At 34.8% G+C, this 17,465-nt stretch overlaps 1 protein-coding gene across 4 annotated transcripts in view; it reads left to right on the top strand.

Moving 5' to 3' along the window:
• ANKRD12 (ankyrin repeat domain 12) overlaps positions 1-17,465 on the top strand; it is a 124,302-nt gene that overhangs the window by 72,331 nt on the left and 34,506 nt on the right. For all 4 annotated transcript variants that reach the window (XM_044243396.1, XM_044243400.1, XM_044243399.1 and 1 more), the window contains one exon: positions 5,234-5,381. In XM_044243396.1, coding sequence (XP_044099331.1) covers positions 5,234-5,381 — 148 coding nt within the window. The remainder of the gene's footprint in view (positions 1-5,233; positions 5,382-17,465) is intronic.

Here is a 17,465-nt window from a genome sequence, read left to right on the forward strand (position 1 = left end):
TCTTCCTAGTTCTGTTTTAGATACGTGTCTCTCGTTTTTACCTATTTCAAATTTGTTGTCTCTTGTGTGTTAAGCAACTTTGAGTTACTTTATGAATCATTTTTAGAAAAATAATTAGTTACATATAGGGGTAATCTGTAAAGGATTGTCTAGGTTGGGGTTTTTGTAACATGTTTGAAATAACCAGCTGTCCCTGACTCATCACAGACATGTAATAAATATTTGCTGATTATTTACTCACGGGTATTGAAAGTTTTCAGTAATATCAAATCCTGCATTCTATTTTCATATCCTAGGGCTTTAACCTAAGGAAATAAGCCTAAAAATGTAAAATTTTCCACTTATAAAGATGTATGCTACAGCCTTATTTATAATAACGAAAAGTTGGGGCACCTTGGGTAGCTCAGTTGGTTAAGCAACTGCTTTTGGCTCAGGTCATGATCCTGGAGTCCTGGGATCAAGTCCCACATTGGTTCCCTGCTCAGCAGGGAGTCTTCTTCTCCCACTGACTTCTCTCCTCTCATGCTCTCTCTCCTATTTTCTCTTTCTCTCTCTCAAATAAATAAATAAAATCTTTTTTAAAAAACTTAAAGTTTTTATTTCAGTTACCTTCTCAGACTCCTAAAATGACAGTAAGAGGAGATGCTAAGTGACAGATGCAAAGGACAAAACAGAAGAAACAAGAAAACCAGTATTTTGGGTGATGGAAATTAGAAGAATGAGTGGTTACTGATCTAGAACAGGGTTTGGCAAAATTTTTCTGTAAAGGGCCAGGTACTAAATATTTTAGATTTTGTTGGCCATCTGTAGCCTCCAGCATCCCTTCCTTTCTCCTTCCTCTTTTCTTCCCTTCTCTTCCTCTGAACTAATTCTCCTTTATGAATCCTTTTAAAGTAGTAGAGAGAGAGGGAGAGAAAGAGAATCTTAGCAAGCTCCATGCTCTGTGTGGATCCCAACTCGGGACTTGATCTCACAACCTGAGATCATGACCTGAGCCAGAAACAAGAGTCGGAAGCTTAACTTACTGAGCCACCCAGGTGCCCCTAAGGTATTTTTTTTTAAATTTTTTTTTTAATAAACAACCCCTAAAGTATTTTAAAAGAATGTAAAAAACTGTTCTTCATCGGCAGGCCAGACTTGGTCTATGGACCAAATTTTGCCAACTCCTGGTTTAGAAAATCAGAGAAAATTGAAACCAAAGCCATTACAGCACAGAATCCTAGAAAGACTAAAGCTCAGGAATTGGTGGTACCTGGAAGTGTACCACTTTCTATTGATACTTCCAGAAATACCTGTTAAGATAGAACTGAAAACAAGAGAAATGAATATGTCTTTTTGACCCTTAAATCCCCTTCCTAACCTTACATAGCCAGATGACTGCACCTCTCTGACCCTGGCAGGTGAATGGAGGTTGATTCCCTGGCAAGTATGAACCACATATTCTGAACTGACATACCACAAGAATAGATGAGAGTAAGGATTAAGCGTAAGTTAATTAAGTGAGACATACTGAATGTTAAGACCCCAGGCTCCTTTTAGCAACCAGAATGCTGACAGTAAGGCTTACAGTTTGAGGCATGAGTTGGAAGGTTTCTGCGTAGGAAATTAAACTAGGCAAGAGAAGAGTCTGATGAAATGGTCCTGTCATATCACACTGGCATGAAGTTCGTCTGTCAGCAAGTCCTGGCCATGCCAACAAAACTTTGAGTAAGTCTTTTAGTACCTTGCTCTTATGTGTGGACAGCCAGTGATCCTCCTGCATTTGAAAAAATTCTCTAACATAGATGTCCTGATTCGAGGACAGGAAAATGCCATGAGGAACTTCCTCAAAATTCATCAATTTCCCCAAAGAGATAAGAAGCTGTTGTAGCTCTGAAATAAGACCTGAATGCATTAAACAAGGAACAATCAATGAAGGAGAAAACTAATTGGAAATTAATAATATGGTTGCAAAAATGAAAGATGGATTACAGTTGACCCTTGAACAATACAGATTTCAACTGCATGGGGCCACTTACATGAGGACTTTTTTTTTTTTTTTAATAAATGCAGTACAGTACTGTATATGTATTTTCTCTTTCTTGTCATTTTCTTTCTTTTTTTTTTTAATTTTATTTATTTATTTGACAGACCACAAGTAGGTAGAGAAGCAGGTAGGGAGTGGGGGGAGTGGGAAGCAGGCTTCCTGCTGAGGAGAGAGCCCGACGCAGGGCTCTATCCCAGAACCCTGAGATCATGACCTGAGTCGAAGGCAGAGGCTTCACCCGCTGAGCCACCCAGGCACCCCTTTCTTGTCATTTTCTTAACATTTTCTTCCCTCTAGCTTACTTTATTGTAAGCATATAGCATATAATACATAATAACATGTAAAATATGTGTTAACTGTTGATGTAATTGCTAAGACGTCCAGTTAGTAGTAGTAGTACTAATAAGTAATTAAGCTCTTGGGGAGTCATTGTACATGGATTTTTCAACTACACGGGTATAGTGTTCCTAATGCCCATATTGTTCAAGGGTGATTTGTGTTGAGGAGTAAAGATAAAGTTGAGGAGGTCTCCCAGAAACCAGGAAGCAAAGAGATAAAGGTGAAGGAACAGAAATGAGAAAAAAGATGATTACTTTAGGAGATTTATTATCTTAGTAAGAGTTCTTTGAAGATAGAACAGTGAAAACTTAGATTATCAAGTAAAACTAGAAACTTTCCTAGAACTGAAGGAACATAGGTCTTCAGACTGAAAGATTGAAAAGGCACTTGAATGCTCAGCACACAATGCTCAGTAACTTCCTCATCCAAGATCAAGATGCATTTTTCTGGGGTGGGGGCACCTTGGGGGCTCAGTCGGTTGAGGGTCCTACTCTTGGTTTACTTTCAGGGTCCTGGGATTGAGCCCTGTGTCAGGCTCCCCACTCAGCAGGAAGTCTGCTTCCTCTGTCCCTCTGTCCTTTTCCTGTGCGCGTTCTCTCTCTCTCTCTCCCTCTCTCCCTCTCTCTCTCTCTCTCTCTCTCTCACACACACACACACACACTTTCTCTCAAATAAATAAATAAATCTTGAAAAAAAAGATACATTATCCTGGAATTTCAAAACTATAGGGGCAAAGAATGTCACATTTACAGAGAGAAAAGGCAAATCAATTATATTAGGAAAAAAATCAGAATGGCATCAGACTTTTGCATTAACAGCATTAGAAGCTAGAAGATAATGTAATGATACCTTCAAAATTGGAGGGGAAATTGTTCTTTATCTAGACTGAGTGTTAATCAAGTGAAGATAGAATAAAGGTATTACCAGACATGTAAAAAATCTTAGGAATTTTCTGAAATTGGTGATTCACCAAAATGAGGGAGTAAATCAGAAAAAAGAAGCTTTAAAGTATCTATCACAAAATTGAGGGAAGGATGGGTGCCCAGATATCTCAGTCAGTTAAGCCTCTGGCTTCGGCTCAGGTCATGATTCCATTGTCCTGGGATCAAGCCCCTCATGGGGCTCCCTGCTCAGCAGGAAGCCTACTTCTCTCTCTCCCACTCGCCCTGCTTGTAGTCCCTCTCTCACTGTCTCTTTCTTTCTCTTTCTGTCAAATAAATTCTTTTTAAAAATGAGGAAAGGTTATTTGTGGGATGATAGGATTGAAGGGCGGTAATAGCTGGAAAGCAAATCTAGAGGGCATCCAGTCTACTTTAGGGCCCATTAGAAGGTTTGGAGAAAGGAGTCTCTAACAAAAACAACAACAAAAAGTGATAGAGTGTTGAATCAAAGAGATCTGTACTTACAGTAGAGTGGGGGATGAATAAAAAATGATTATGTAGAAAACTGAACAAGTGAAAAATCAAGGCATTTAACTCCATGGGGAAAATAGAGTTGTGTAACAATGGAGGTTTATTCATGGTGTACTACTTGTCTCAACATTTTTATTATTCCTGATAATGTACAAGAAATACATAACTATATTTGGTGCCAGTGACTGAGAATGGAAATAGATAAAAGGTAGGTGCAAGTTTAATGAACTGTGTTTGGAACCTAGTGGTTTCAGCTGTTGCATTAAAATGCAAATATACTCATCTAGATTTATCCAGGATGTTGTGTTTGGAGCTCAAGAGGACTGAGAAGGAGCAAGCAGAAGAATGAAAATAAATGAATGGATTGCATAATTGTCAATCACATTAAAACAGAGTGGGTGAGAGCTCCAAATAGATGATGTAGACTAGAGCATGAGAAGTGAATCAAAGGCAGAGCCCTAGGGAAAACAGTCATTGTCTTAGATGTTTACAGATCTTAGGATACCCATTTGGGCGTAATTGTAGGTATAGAAGAGTGAAGAGCCAATAAAGTCAGGGCTGCAAGGGTTAGAGGAAAGAAAACAGACTTAGCTAGAGGAGGGGAATATAGGTTTCTTGTTTTATCTATTTCATTTTTATATTGCCATTTTTTTTTAAGATGGAAGAGACATGAGCTGGAAAGACTGGTTTCTAGAAAGGAGCCAGTCAGAAAGACGTTTAAAAACAGAAGAAAGAGGATAAAAACAACAAATGAAAGAAATGAAATGATGACTAACCAGGCACACACCCGTTTTGTGGAGCCCAAAGCTTACTTTATGTGGTAGGGGAGGTGAGGGCTTAAGGAAAATGTCAAAGTAATGAGTACAAAATTAGATCCAGTTGGTTAAGCGGAAAGGGGGACCATGAAAGTTACAGCCTTAAAGTTTAAGATTCATTAGTTCTGAGTAAGTCCATGTCCGTTCCCGATAGTTTAAATTTCCAGAAGATAGGAAATACGAATAAGAGCACTGGTAGTTTAAAAAAAAAAAAAAAAAGCGCTAGTAGTGATACTAGCCTTGCAGAGAAGGATACTTCTTTAGAGACTCCCTCTGGAATACACATAAGAGGCCAAGCTTGCCCTCTTATCTTGTTATCTTGTCTGTTGATTTATCTGCAAAACTTGGAACAGTGCTTATTAATTAGGTCCTTAGTAAATATTTGTTGAACATATGTTGAAACAAGAAGAAAAATGATGAGATTTAATGCCATCTTAAATTTGAAGGAGGAAATGTTTTTGTAGTAGATAAGATTGTCAAATGAAGGGTGGATGGCAATGAAAATGGAACTTGAAGAGAGCAGTCATGATTTAGAAGAGACACTGAGGAAGGGAGGCAGAAGGATATTGTGTTATCAAGAGAATGGTTGAAATGATACAATCTCCAAAGAGACTAAATCTTCCTACTGTTCAACATTGCAGATAGTGAAACTGTTACTTCGTCATGGTGGAAATCCATTTCAAGCCAATAAGCACGGGGAGCGTCCAGTGGATGTAGCAGAGACAGAGGAGTTGGAATTGCTGCTAAAAAGAGAGGTGCCTTTATCTGATGATGATGAAAGTTACACAGGTTCGTTTCAAGTAATCTTTATTCGACTGTTTGACATGGTATTTAGTAGAACATTCTGATTCTGCTGTGCAATATATAAAATGTTTGTGTTCTTAGGATAAAACTAGTCAGTTATTAAGAATGATGAATTTAGTAACTTAGGTATTTGCTGCATGTCCCCTGTGTAAGTGAAAACTAATGTCATTGCCCTGTTTTCGTGACCACCCCACGCCTCCACCACCCGACAAACTGCTATCATATTCAAGTCTCCTGCAGGACCTTTTCCCATTAATAGCTATCAGAACTGCTATTCTAACTTCTTTCATTCTTTTATAAATTAGGTACTAACCAAACCCTTCCTGTTTTTCCTAGCATTAATGAGTCATCTTTGCATTTTTATTTCTTTGATTTAGGTGGTTGAACTCTGGTCATTGTTGCAACATAGGGGCACAGTTTTTCAAAAACAGTTTTAAAAAGGAAAGATCTAAAAGAATAGTTCAGAAAACTTTTGGCATACTCCATTTTCTTGTAAACATAAATAGTTAAAAATGTAACAAAGTTTCCTGCATTGAGGAAAGTCTTTTGCATACAGATTTGAAGGGTTCATGCTTTCAGGCAAAAATGAATGAACAAGAATTGATTCAGAAACACAACTGACCAGGTGCCTGGATGGATTTGATTCTTGATCTCAGCTCAGGTCTTGATCTCAGGGTTGTGAGTTCAAGCTCCACGTTGGGTTCCACGCTGGATGTGGATCCCACTTAAAAAAATAAAAAGAGGGGCGCCTGGGTGGCTCAGTGGGTTAAGCCGCTGCCTTCGGCTCAGGTCATGATCTCAGGGTCCTGGGATCGAGTCCCGCATCGGGCTCTCTGCTCAGCAGGGAGCCTGCTTCCTCCTCTCTCTCTCTCTGCCTGCCTCTCTGCCTACTTGTGATCTCTCTCTGCCAAATAAATAAATAAAATCTTTAAAAAAAAAATAAATAAAAATAAAAATAAAAAGAATCATAACTGACCATATTCTCACAAAATTTTAAAGAATTTCTGAGAAATTAGGTAATACTACTTCTTAAATACTAGGGAAATAAAAATCAAACCATACTCATTTAATCTCAGCCATCGCCAGAAGGCAGTAAAATGACACTTACAATAGTTTTGAGGCAGAAAGGTCTACTCTTTACTTTTTTTTTTGAGGTATAATGTCATATAACATATTAGTTTATATATATATATAAAATATACATATATTTATATATGTATATTAGTTTATATATAGTTTATATATGTATATATAACACATATAACATCTTAGTTTCAAGTTTTAGCACTTGATTTGATATTTGTATCCATTGCAAAATGATCACTACAGTGAGGCTAGTTAACATCCATCATCCTACGTAGTTACAATATTTTTTCTTTTCTTTTCCTTGTGATAAGGAGTTTTAAGATCTACTGAATTAACAACTTTCAAGTATGCAGTACAGTATTATTAACTATAGATACCATGCTGTATATTACATCCCCATGACTTAATTTATTTTATTACTGAAAGTTCATACCTTTTGACCCATTTTGCCCAGTGTTTCTCTGTTATCAATGAACTTGGCTTTCTGTTTTGTTTTGTATTGTTTTTAGATTCCACATGTAAGTGAGATCATAATGGTATTTGTCTTTCTCTTTCTTTTTTTTTTCTTTTCTTTTTTTTTTTTTTTTTTTGTCTTTCTCTTTCTGACTTAATTTCACTTAGCATAATGACCTCATGGTCCATCCATGTTATCTCAGATGGCAAGATTTCATTCTTTTTTATGGCTGAGTAATATTTTGTTACATACATATACCCCATTTATAGCCATTTATCCATAGATGGACACTTAGGTTGCTTCCATATCTTGGCTACTGTAAATAATGCTGTAGTGAATGTAGAGATGCATACATTTTTTTGAGTTAGTAATTTTGTTCTTCAGGTAAATACCCAGAAATGGAATTGCTGGATCTTGTGGTATTTCCTTTTATTTTATTTATCTATTTATTTATTTATTTATTTTTTGAGGAGCTTCCATACTGTTTTCCATAGTGGTCACACTAATTTACATTCCCACCAACAGTACACGAGGGTTCTGTTTTCTCTACATCTTTCACATCTTTGCTAATAGTTTTTATTTCTTATCTTTTTGATAGTAGCCATTCTCACAGGTATGAGGGGATAGCTCATTGTGGTTTCCATTTCCCTGATAATTAGTGATGTTGAGCATCTTTTTGTATACTGTTTGCCACAGGTATGTCATCTTTAAAAAAATGCCTGTTCATATCCTCTGCCCATTTTTTAATTGGATTGTTAGCTTTTGAGTTGTATGAGTTCTCTATATGTTTTAGATATTTTTATGAGTTATAATTTCTGAATATTTTCTACCATTCACTAGGTTACCTTTTCATTTTGTTGATGATTTCCTTTGTGTGCAAAAGTTAGAATCCCAGTATTTTATTATGAAAATGTTCAAATATACAGCAAAACTCAAAGAATTACACAGTGAATACCCTTTACCCACCAACTACATTTTATAGTTAACTTTTTACTATATTTCCTTTATTACAGTATCATATACTATCCATCTACGTACAGTCCATCTTAATTTTTTGATGCATTTCATTAACTAGCGTTCAATTTTTGCGTATTATTAAACTTAGAAAGTATTTATTATTTATGCTTGTGAAATTAATAATTCTTTCTTTAATGAAATATACTGAGTTTTGAGAAATGTGTAGACCTGTGTAATTTAATCTTACCAAGATATATACTGTCTCCATCACTTCAGAAAGTTCTTAAGCCCTTTCCTAGTCCATTCTCACATCTGCCTGATCATTTACACCCTTTATGGTAAAAATTATTGGGCAGGAATCACTAATGGCTGATAATCTAGAGGGGATTTTTTTTGATGAAGAGCAGAATCTTTACATGGCCTTTTCACATTTATAAGAGAGGAAAACAGTGATGATAGGGAAGAGAAATTTAGCATCATCTGAACTGTGTGATTAAAATTAATGTCATCAAAGAAGGGACAGATGCACATGATGTGCCTTCAGATGTGATGGTGTGAGAAGGCTATAACATTACTTTTGTAACATTCTGGCTGTGATGCATAACCATGAAGAATGTTATGGTTTTTTTCTTTTCAAAAGCCAGTGCCATGGAAGATTAAGAAATGTCAATGTCATAAAATGATTAAAATGTTGTAGACTATGTAAAGAGATAATAATTAAAGGCAATACCTGTTCCTTGGCTGTTTCCTCTACTGGAGAGGGGAAGTAACTATAGAGGACATTATTAGATCATTTAACAAGGGAAATGGATGGTAGATTAGTGTTGTATCCATGTAAATTTATGAAGTTGACAACTATATTGTGGTGACAAAGAATATGCTTATGTCTTAGGAAATACTTACTTCTTAGGAAATATTCACTGGAGTATAGAGGGGTAAAGAGCCATCATATATATAGTTTGCCTTTATATAGTTCAAAGGAGGAAAATTTATATATACATACATGTATAGAGAGAATGCAAATTATAAAGCAAGAGAGTGTAACAATAATAAATTTGGGTGAAGTATATATAGTATTTAGTATTTTATTCTTTCTAGCTTTTTGTGAGTTAGAAATTCCAAGTGAAATCGAAAATATATATTAATACATAAAGTTTCCTTGCTTTGTCCATTGAAAGGATATAAAAGTGATGACATTAGGACAGTAAGCAATAATCATTCCTGATGTCCAGACTTTAATCTTGAAATATTTTCTACTAAAAGAAAACTACGATTCTTGAAAAAAAAAAAAATGGATGATGCTATGTCTGGGACAGGAAATAATATAAGCTTGAAACATCTTGTCATTACAGATTCCAAGGAAATTGTCAAAACCTTGTCAAAGAACCTTAGGAGACAACTTGGAGAGCAGTTCACACTGGCCATAGATGGGATAGTTTGAGTTTCAAAAGGGTATTAATTATAGATAATGTAAACCCATCATTTATGTTTAAATCTATGATTCTGTAGAGATAAATTTTTTAATTCAGCATCATCAGAGAACTAATTTGTTATCTTAAAAATTAGGCAGAACTGGGAAAAAATTATTTTGCCTTTTCTATATGAACTTTGTCATTGGGTAACCTCATTATAGGTGAGAAGTATTTTCGTTTAAGATTAATCCAGCCAGAAGAATGAGGAAAAAAGATTAACTGTTTGCAATCCCCAATTAGTTAATATATCTCACCTCATTATAGGTGAGAAGTATTTTTGTTTAAGATTAATCCAGCCAAAAGAATGAGGAAAAAAGATTAACTGTTTGCAATCCTCAATTAGTTAATATATCTAAGCATTGAGGATTGATCAATAGTTGTTAACATTAAATTTTTTAAAAAAGAAAATATTGCATGCCCCCTGATGAAGGAATACCAATTCTCAGTGCTCAGGATTCAACTGTAACATGTAGGAAATACCAGGGTAAGAGGGATATGCTGACCTGCATCCAGCAAAATCTAGACTGTGGGAACCCCATACAGTTCCACTTCTTCAACTGCAATCTGTCTAGATTGCATAAAAATGATAAAGGATAACTTATAGGAAAAAATTAAAATGTTTAAAAGGAGTTAAGACTAAAAAATTAAACATGTATTTAATAGGTGATTTATACTTTTCTGGGGGGGTGTGCAAAACTAGTCACAATAGATGTCACATAGAAGATCCAGGATATTAGGGTTTTTTTAATAATAAGAAATTCTTAAGGTGATACGTTAGGAAAAGCCTGGTAAGTTTTCAGTAGTTTTGAGAGAGACCAGCAATAGTGATAGTTCCTTTATTTCACTTAGGAAATGATCAGTACTGTTACTTAACTATCACCTATCCAAAAGTGAGACTGATTGTAGTAAGAGGAGATTGGGGGTAGGGGGTTGTAAATAAGGAGAGAAAATGCAATGTTGGTTAAAGCGTTGATAGCAGTATTTGGTATAGTGATAATGTTACTGAATGAAATTAAAACTGTAGGCAAAATTGTAAAAGTGTCAGCATTGCTTTTAGTATCTATTTTCACCTCTTCACCATGCAATAGATATAAACTCCTTAAGTGGTACGTAGACACTGCTCAGAAAATATTTGTTGAATTGGTGGGGAGATGTTACTGGTCCTTAGGGATTATGTGAGGACTCATCTTCAGCCTCCACAAATCCAGGGAATAGCTGAACCTGTAGGCTGAGTTCCTCCATTACTGAGTCTAGGAATGTTTGAGAAGACCTATAATCAAACACCAGAGAGCCTTCCTCCTGGTACTTAAGCTGCTAACTGGCAATCTCAGGGGTGAAGGCCACTTTACCTTCCACTACTCAGGAAAGCTGCTGCTTTGACTACTCTAACATTGGGTTGTACTGTGCTAACAAAGGAAAGCAGCCCTTCAGAGTTGCCTGCAAATTCAAGTGAAGGATTGTTCTGAACCGAAAGAATAAATAGAACTAAATAAAACTACTAGAGGAAACAGGTGACTTGAACAATAAAAATGAACACTGAAGGAAATACAGGTATAGCTAATAAAAATCACGACTACGCAAGCAGAACTCCAGTGAGAAGTGATCATTGTTGGGACTTATTAGACTAGAAAATCAAGTAAAATAAATCCTCACAACACAGCAAAAAGACAAAGGGGAAGAATCCTGAAAGAAAAGATAATAGAAAAAAAAAGAAAAGATAATAGACTTTGGGAATAGATCTAGGAGACCTAACAGATCTAACATGTGAGTAACACATGTATGGGGATTTAATAGGGAAAAAGGAAACAGGTTAAGAATAGTTCTCAGTTAAACAAATATAAGAAAATTTTCCTGAGCTATAGATAGCCTGAATTTATCAATAATAAAGGTCAGTGAGTTCCGGATAGTTTAATGAAAATGCACACACACACACCCCCTAGACATATATTGATCAATTTCCTTCGTTCTGAATGTGACAAGTTAATCTGCAAGGAAATACTGTCACATTGGCATTGGACTTCTAACTTGTAACCGTGGAAGATAGAACCTTGAGAGAAAAGAACTGTACCTAAAAATTGTATACCTGATCAAGGTATTATTCCCCTGACAGGGTAAAAGAAGGATACTAGCAGACATGTAAGCATTTAGAAAATGCATCAATATGTAAATTTTCTTACATTTAAAAAAAAGAAATACTGGAAAAATAAACTAACAACTTAAAAAACTGGTTGCCTAATAGGAGAAGGGATGAAAAGAGAGGTATATGAATGGTCAGTTTTTTTTGAAAAACAGTCTGACAACAGCTAACAAAATACAACAGCCTTTATCTTTTAGAGATATGTCCTGAAATATTTGTAGATGAAATGATAGGTTGAAAAGGATATGCTTCAAAATGAGACAGGGATAGGATTAATAGAGGTATGGATTGGCCACGTTGAAGGCTATTGGAGCTGAGTGATGGGTAACTGACATGGTGGTTCAGTATAATATTGTCTACTTTTTTGTAAGTTCAAAGTTGGCCATGATAAAAATGTTTTTTTTAAATATGTATGCTCCTTGATCTAGCAGACACACTTCTGGGAATATCTCATGTTTATTACAGCCCTGTTTTTAGTGGCAAAAGAAAAAATAAATAGTGATATAAAGGATTGATTGCATAAATTGAGGTAGATGGCCACACAGGGAACTATTTATTGTACAACCATGTGAAATAGCATGTCGTACTGCTCTTAGTTGGAGAAATTTTCATAAGATACTTTGAGTTAGAAAAATCAAGATAATTCCTCTTACTATCTCTTTTTTGTAAAATGAATAATGTTTTTTAAAATCTCTATGTATTGGGCGCCTGGGTGGCTCAGTAGGTTAAGCCCCTGCCTTCAGCTCAGGTCATGATCTCTGGGTCCTGGGATCGAGTCCCACATTGGGCTCTCTGCTCAGCAGGGAGCCTGCTTCCTCCTCTCTCTCTGCCTGCCTCTCTGCCTGCTTGTGATCTCTCTCTGTCAAATAAATAAATAAAATCTTTAATAAAATAAGATAAAATAAAATTTCTATGTATGTTTGTATATGTACATATATTTGTGTAAAATCTTACAAGCATGAAGCAGAATCTGAAAGGACATAGACCTAGCTAAAAGTGTTCTGTTGAATCTGTTTACTAACATCACACGTATTCTTCTAACGGCCAGATTCCTTAGCTGCCTTTTCAGTCTTTCTCTAGATTTTGACGGTGTTGACCATGTTCTTTCTAAAATTCTCCTATGTTGTTTTTTGGGATGTAATTCTCTCCAGGCTTTGATCTAGCTTCCTGGAAAGTTTCTTCTTAGTTTCCTTCTAGAATCTCATCTTCATTTCTTCCTCATTTCCATATACTCCTGTGTTCGTTTTTCTAAAGATTTTACTCTGGACTCTTCATGACACATATTCTCACAGGTAAATTTCATCTTCACTCACAGTTTTAATTACCATCAATGTAGCGAGGCCTTCAAATATCACTCTATCTTTCTCTTAAGCCTCAACTTGTATATTTAGCTGCCCTTTGGATATTACCACTTAGAATTACACAGAAGTCAGTAGCCCTGACTAGAACTTCTTTTTCTTCCATTTACACTCCTTTTTTCGTGCTTTTCCTGTCTGAATTGGTGATAGCATCATTCAGCTATACATATGTCACTTGTTAGATGTCCTAAGCTCTTTCTCCTTCAGTTCAGTTATCCAACAACTATTTTGAAGTATTCATTATGTGTTAGACATTGTTTAAGTACTAGGGATACAGCTCATTAAGAAAATAAAGATACTAACATAATCATCCACCTACCCCTGTCAGTTTCTACTTTTAAAATACGGTATATCCATCTACCAGTTACAAGCTCTAAGTCATTTGAACATCTTTGTGCTATATGAAATCGTCTTGATTTCATAATTTAAAAATTTCGTTATTTCCATAATAGCCGAAATTACATTGGCTTTCATAAGAAAGTAAGAAAATAAGATTTGAAAATTAGAAGATTTTTTTATATGATATGTTAATTTTCCCATTTATTATGGCTACCAACTCTATAATTCTGGTCTCTTCAGAAAACAGTAGCTGTGAAAGCATATTATAAAACTTTCCATTAGAAAGAGGTATTACAGCAAATTTTTCCCATGGAAGAGGGAAGGTGTCTTATTTGAACTTCAATGTTTAACTAGAGTGAAACACATCATCTAGAACCTTTTTGATTTTTCACTGATTTTGACTATTTCATGTGTTCATCAACTATGTATTGATTTTTCAGAATATTTCTTTTCCACATGATGAATGTGCCTGAATTATTGCTTGATCAAAGTCCCTCAAGGAATGATGCAAAAACTGTCAGTAAGTATCCTACAAAGATTTTGGAGTTGCTGAAAAAGACTGATGAAAATACCCAATTTATTGCTTAATTTACATGAGGTCCTTATTAGACTTAACTTTATCAAACTTCATCCGATCTAAATTTAGAATGTATTACTATGTAATCGAGAGTTAATGTAACTGCCCATAGCTGTTTGTATGTGTAAGGCCTGATAGCATCATTATCCATCTGGTATAGCTCATGATCCATGTGACAGATACACTTTAAGTATTGCAAAGTTAGGGAATGTAACCAAGGCATTGAATTTTAGAAATTAATGAATTTGGAGGAAATAAAGGGTGTTAAATATGTAACATTTTAAATATGGTTTATTCCATTGGGCGTTGTGCTTTATGACAGTGCTACTCAGGTCAGGGTAGCTGTTCCACAAACTATTACTGGTCCTCGAGATAAGGAGCTTGTGCCAGAATGTAAATCAATGCATTCCCTCCTCTCTCAAAAAGGGAAAAAGGCTGTGAGTAAACATCAGCTGAACTAAGCAGTGTGCTAGTTGATATAATTGCTTTCCATTTTTGGTGCAGGCTCCTTATTTCTTCACAGATAAATAGTGAACAATTTGCAGACTGGCCTCAGTTGAAGGACTACACTGAATAGCTTGTCATACATATCAAACATTTATGATATTGTTGCAGGAATACATGTCCTGGTTAGTACAGCTTATTTGTATATAAATGTGCGGCACTTTTAAATTTGCATAATTCTTTAGTCTTTCCCCCCTCCTCCCTGCCACCTTCTGCCCTTTTCCCAGTCTTATTCCACATTATCTTCCTGCATAGAAATTCTTTCTAATAATGGTGTTTGCTACAAATATTTGCTTCTTGCTACCCTGCCGAGGACTCAGTCGTATTCAGAGAGCTGTATCATGCTCATGAGACATAATTATGGTCATAGAGAAGTGGGTAACTCTGTGTCACACAGCGCCCCCACCCAGTACTTTCTGACTTTCATTAATTGCCAAAGTGGAGATTCTGTTGCAAATATGCAGACATTGATTTTATTACTTAAAGTGGCCAGTGAACAAAGTTGAAAATACCAATCATTGTCAGAAAAGTCATGCATTTTTATCTTGTACTTTGACCACCAGAAATATGACCTTGTTTATTAAGCAGCTGCTGCAAACTTTACTCACTTGCATACTTCAACTCAAGCAAGGAGATGCTCCATCATAATAAATAGATGAGGTACATATTAGCATCTGCTGTAAAACAGATTAAGAAACTTCTAAAAAGTGATATATTGTTACCCACTGGTGTTTACTGAGTACATTTCTGTGTCATAAAATACACAAAATGACCAGTATTTTGAAGCCTTATTTTCTTAATATTAAAATAATAAATTGTTAACTATTCTAATATATTGTCATAATTTGTGAAATTCATTTCCTCAGTTTTATATTTCAGGAGCTATGAAAATATGACTGGTTGATACATGCATATATGGAATTATAACAGTTAATAAATCAAGAGATCAAAAAACCTAATTATTTAAGTCAAAATATACCAGAATTTTTTTTAGTGGATTATGTGATGTTAATTGTTTAACATAGGAAGAAGCATCACCTTAGGAAGTTTTAAAGCAAGTCTTTTAATCTTAGAAGTATGAAGATATCTACAGGAAGAAATTACCCAAGATGATTTTAGAGTGTTAAAAATATTTATCAATATACTTGATCATTAGGAATTTAGACTTGATAGAGCATTTTATAGGGTAAAGGAGTTTGCATGTTAGTCTACTTAAAATTAGGATTCTTCTGTTTAAGATGTAAAGAATATTTTATCTTCTTGCTTTCTGAATGGCATTTTTAAGTCACTTCCAATATAAATGTTAGGAAGTGGGTTAGGTCAAGTTTGGAAAATTTTAATCCATTTATAACCCAAGAACGTTATTTTAATTAGGACTGTTAGCTACCTTTGGTTAAATCTTTTTCTGACATTGTTGAGTGGTAGCAAGCACAGTGTGGGTATTCAGCACCCTTTATTTTTCACATATCCCTATAGTACCAGTGTTCAGAGGAAGTGAAAGACACTTAGGTAACCATTATGTATGGAGGGCTGAGCATACAGCATGATAGGCAATGAAATATTCTTTGATTTAATGACCAGAAGAAATTCCCTAGTGATTTGCATAGTTTTTTGCATGCTTTGCTTTTTCTCCTCTGCTTTGTGACATATATGGTACACTTCACACACAGAGTTCTGAATTTTAATCTTTCAAACTTTCTTCTAAATATCACCAGCTGCTTCTTCCTGAATCCTAAACAAACAGAAAGCCTCTACACTTCTCTTATTTGAAACTCAGTACTTTCAAATCAATACAGATTTTACCATGTCTTAATTTTAATTATAGCAACCTAGTTCCAGAGCTTAAGTATTTTTAATTCTACACAGAGTGTTTTTTAAAGAAAAATATATATGTCGAAGTTTGTTAAGTGGAGAAAAAGGAAACAAAATGAACTAAATTACCATTTACTATAGATACTCACTTTTTTAGCAGTGTCTATAAAAATTATACAGTTCTACATTTTTACTTACTCCTGTATCAGGAAAAATAAGTGGAGAATTGCTGCAGCTGAGATTATTTTGGATGTCTGCAAATGAATACTTTACAAGCCTTTAAATTTTATGTTACATAAAGTAATAGTCTGCTAAATATCCATCTTTGAAGTTCATGTGCATATAATAGTAAAGATATTTCAAGTGTATTTGCCCAAAATATATAAAATTATTTATCATAAATGTGAAACGAATAGGTTTTTTGTTAATATGTTAACTTGATGGTTTTTATTACAAACTGGATTTCTACCAGTGTCTAGCAACTTAAAGTGAGTCTGTCACATAATTATGGTAGTTGAGATATTACTGAATATTTAAGACAAACTCTGTAAAAGATACATTTGGGCAGAACCCTTAAAGAACTTTGACTTAAAAAAAAATGCTTACATTTGAATGAGTTCAGCGTTAGCAATATCATCCTTTCTGCAGAAAAATGTTTTATCTAGTCATGGTTAAAAGGACCTCCATGTAATAAACATACATCTATCTATCTATCTGTATATATATATATATATATATGTATACACACAGACATAAACACACATATAGTGTAATTGTATATTATATATATATATATATATATATATATTTGTTATGGAATTAGCTGAGACTGGGTGATTTTGTCAGTTTCCTTTAGTGACATCAAAATTTTTGTAGTGATACTAGTCTTATTTTTAGGAGATAAATCTTGATCAATTTATACTTTATAGAAGTAGTTTCTATGTTACTGACATTTTAGTAGGAAGGCAATGTGTATAATTATAATTAAGTGAGGGAGTATACAGAGTGTTGTGGTACTTGATTTTATTTCCTATGTAGATTTTGCTTTTAGACTTAGTATTTTCAACTGTTGATTATATTCTCTTCCTTCCCCAGCTCGCCCCTAAACTCTTGACTATAATTCTCTTACCTATATCTGTTACTATAGAAATACAGTGAAAATATGTTCTCATATGGCATACTTATTTCTAGATAGATGTATGACTGCTCATCTATAAAGCAGAATTAAAATACCCAAACTTTGGGGTGCCCAGCTGGCCCAACGCGTGCAACTCTTGATCTCGGGGTTGTAAGTTCAAGCCCCCACGTTGGGTGTAGAGATGACTTAAAAATAAAATCTTTAAAATACCTAAACTTTACTTAGGAATATTGTG

The sequence above is a fragment of the Neovison vison genome, chromosome 3 (assembly GCF_020171115.1).
Source record: "Neovison vison isolate M4711 chromosome 3, ASM_NN_V1, whole genome shotgun sequence".
Lineage (NCBI taxonomy): Eukaryota > Metazoa > Chordata > Mammalia > Carnivora > Mustelidae > Neogale > Neogale vison.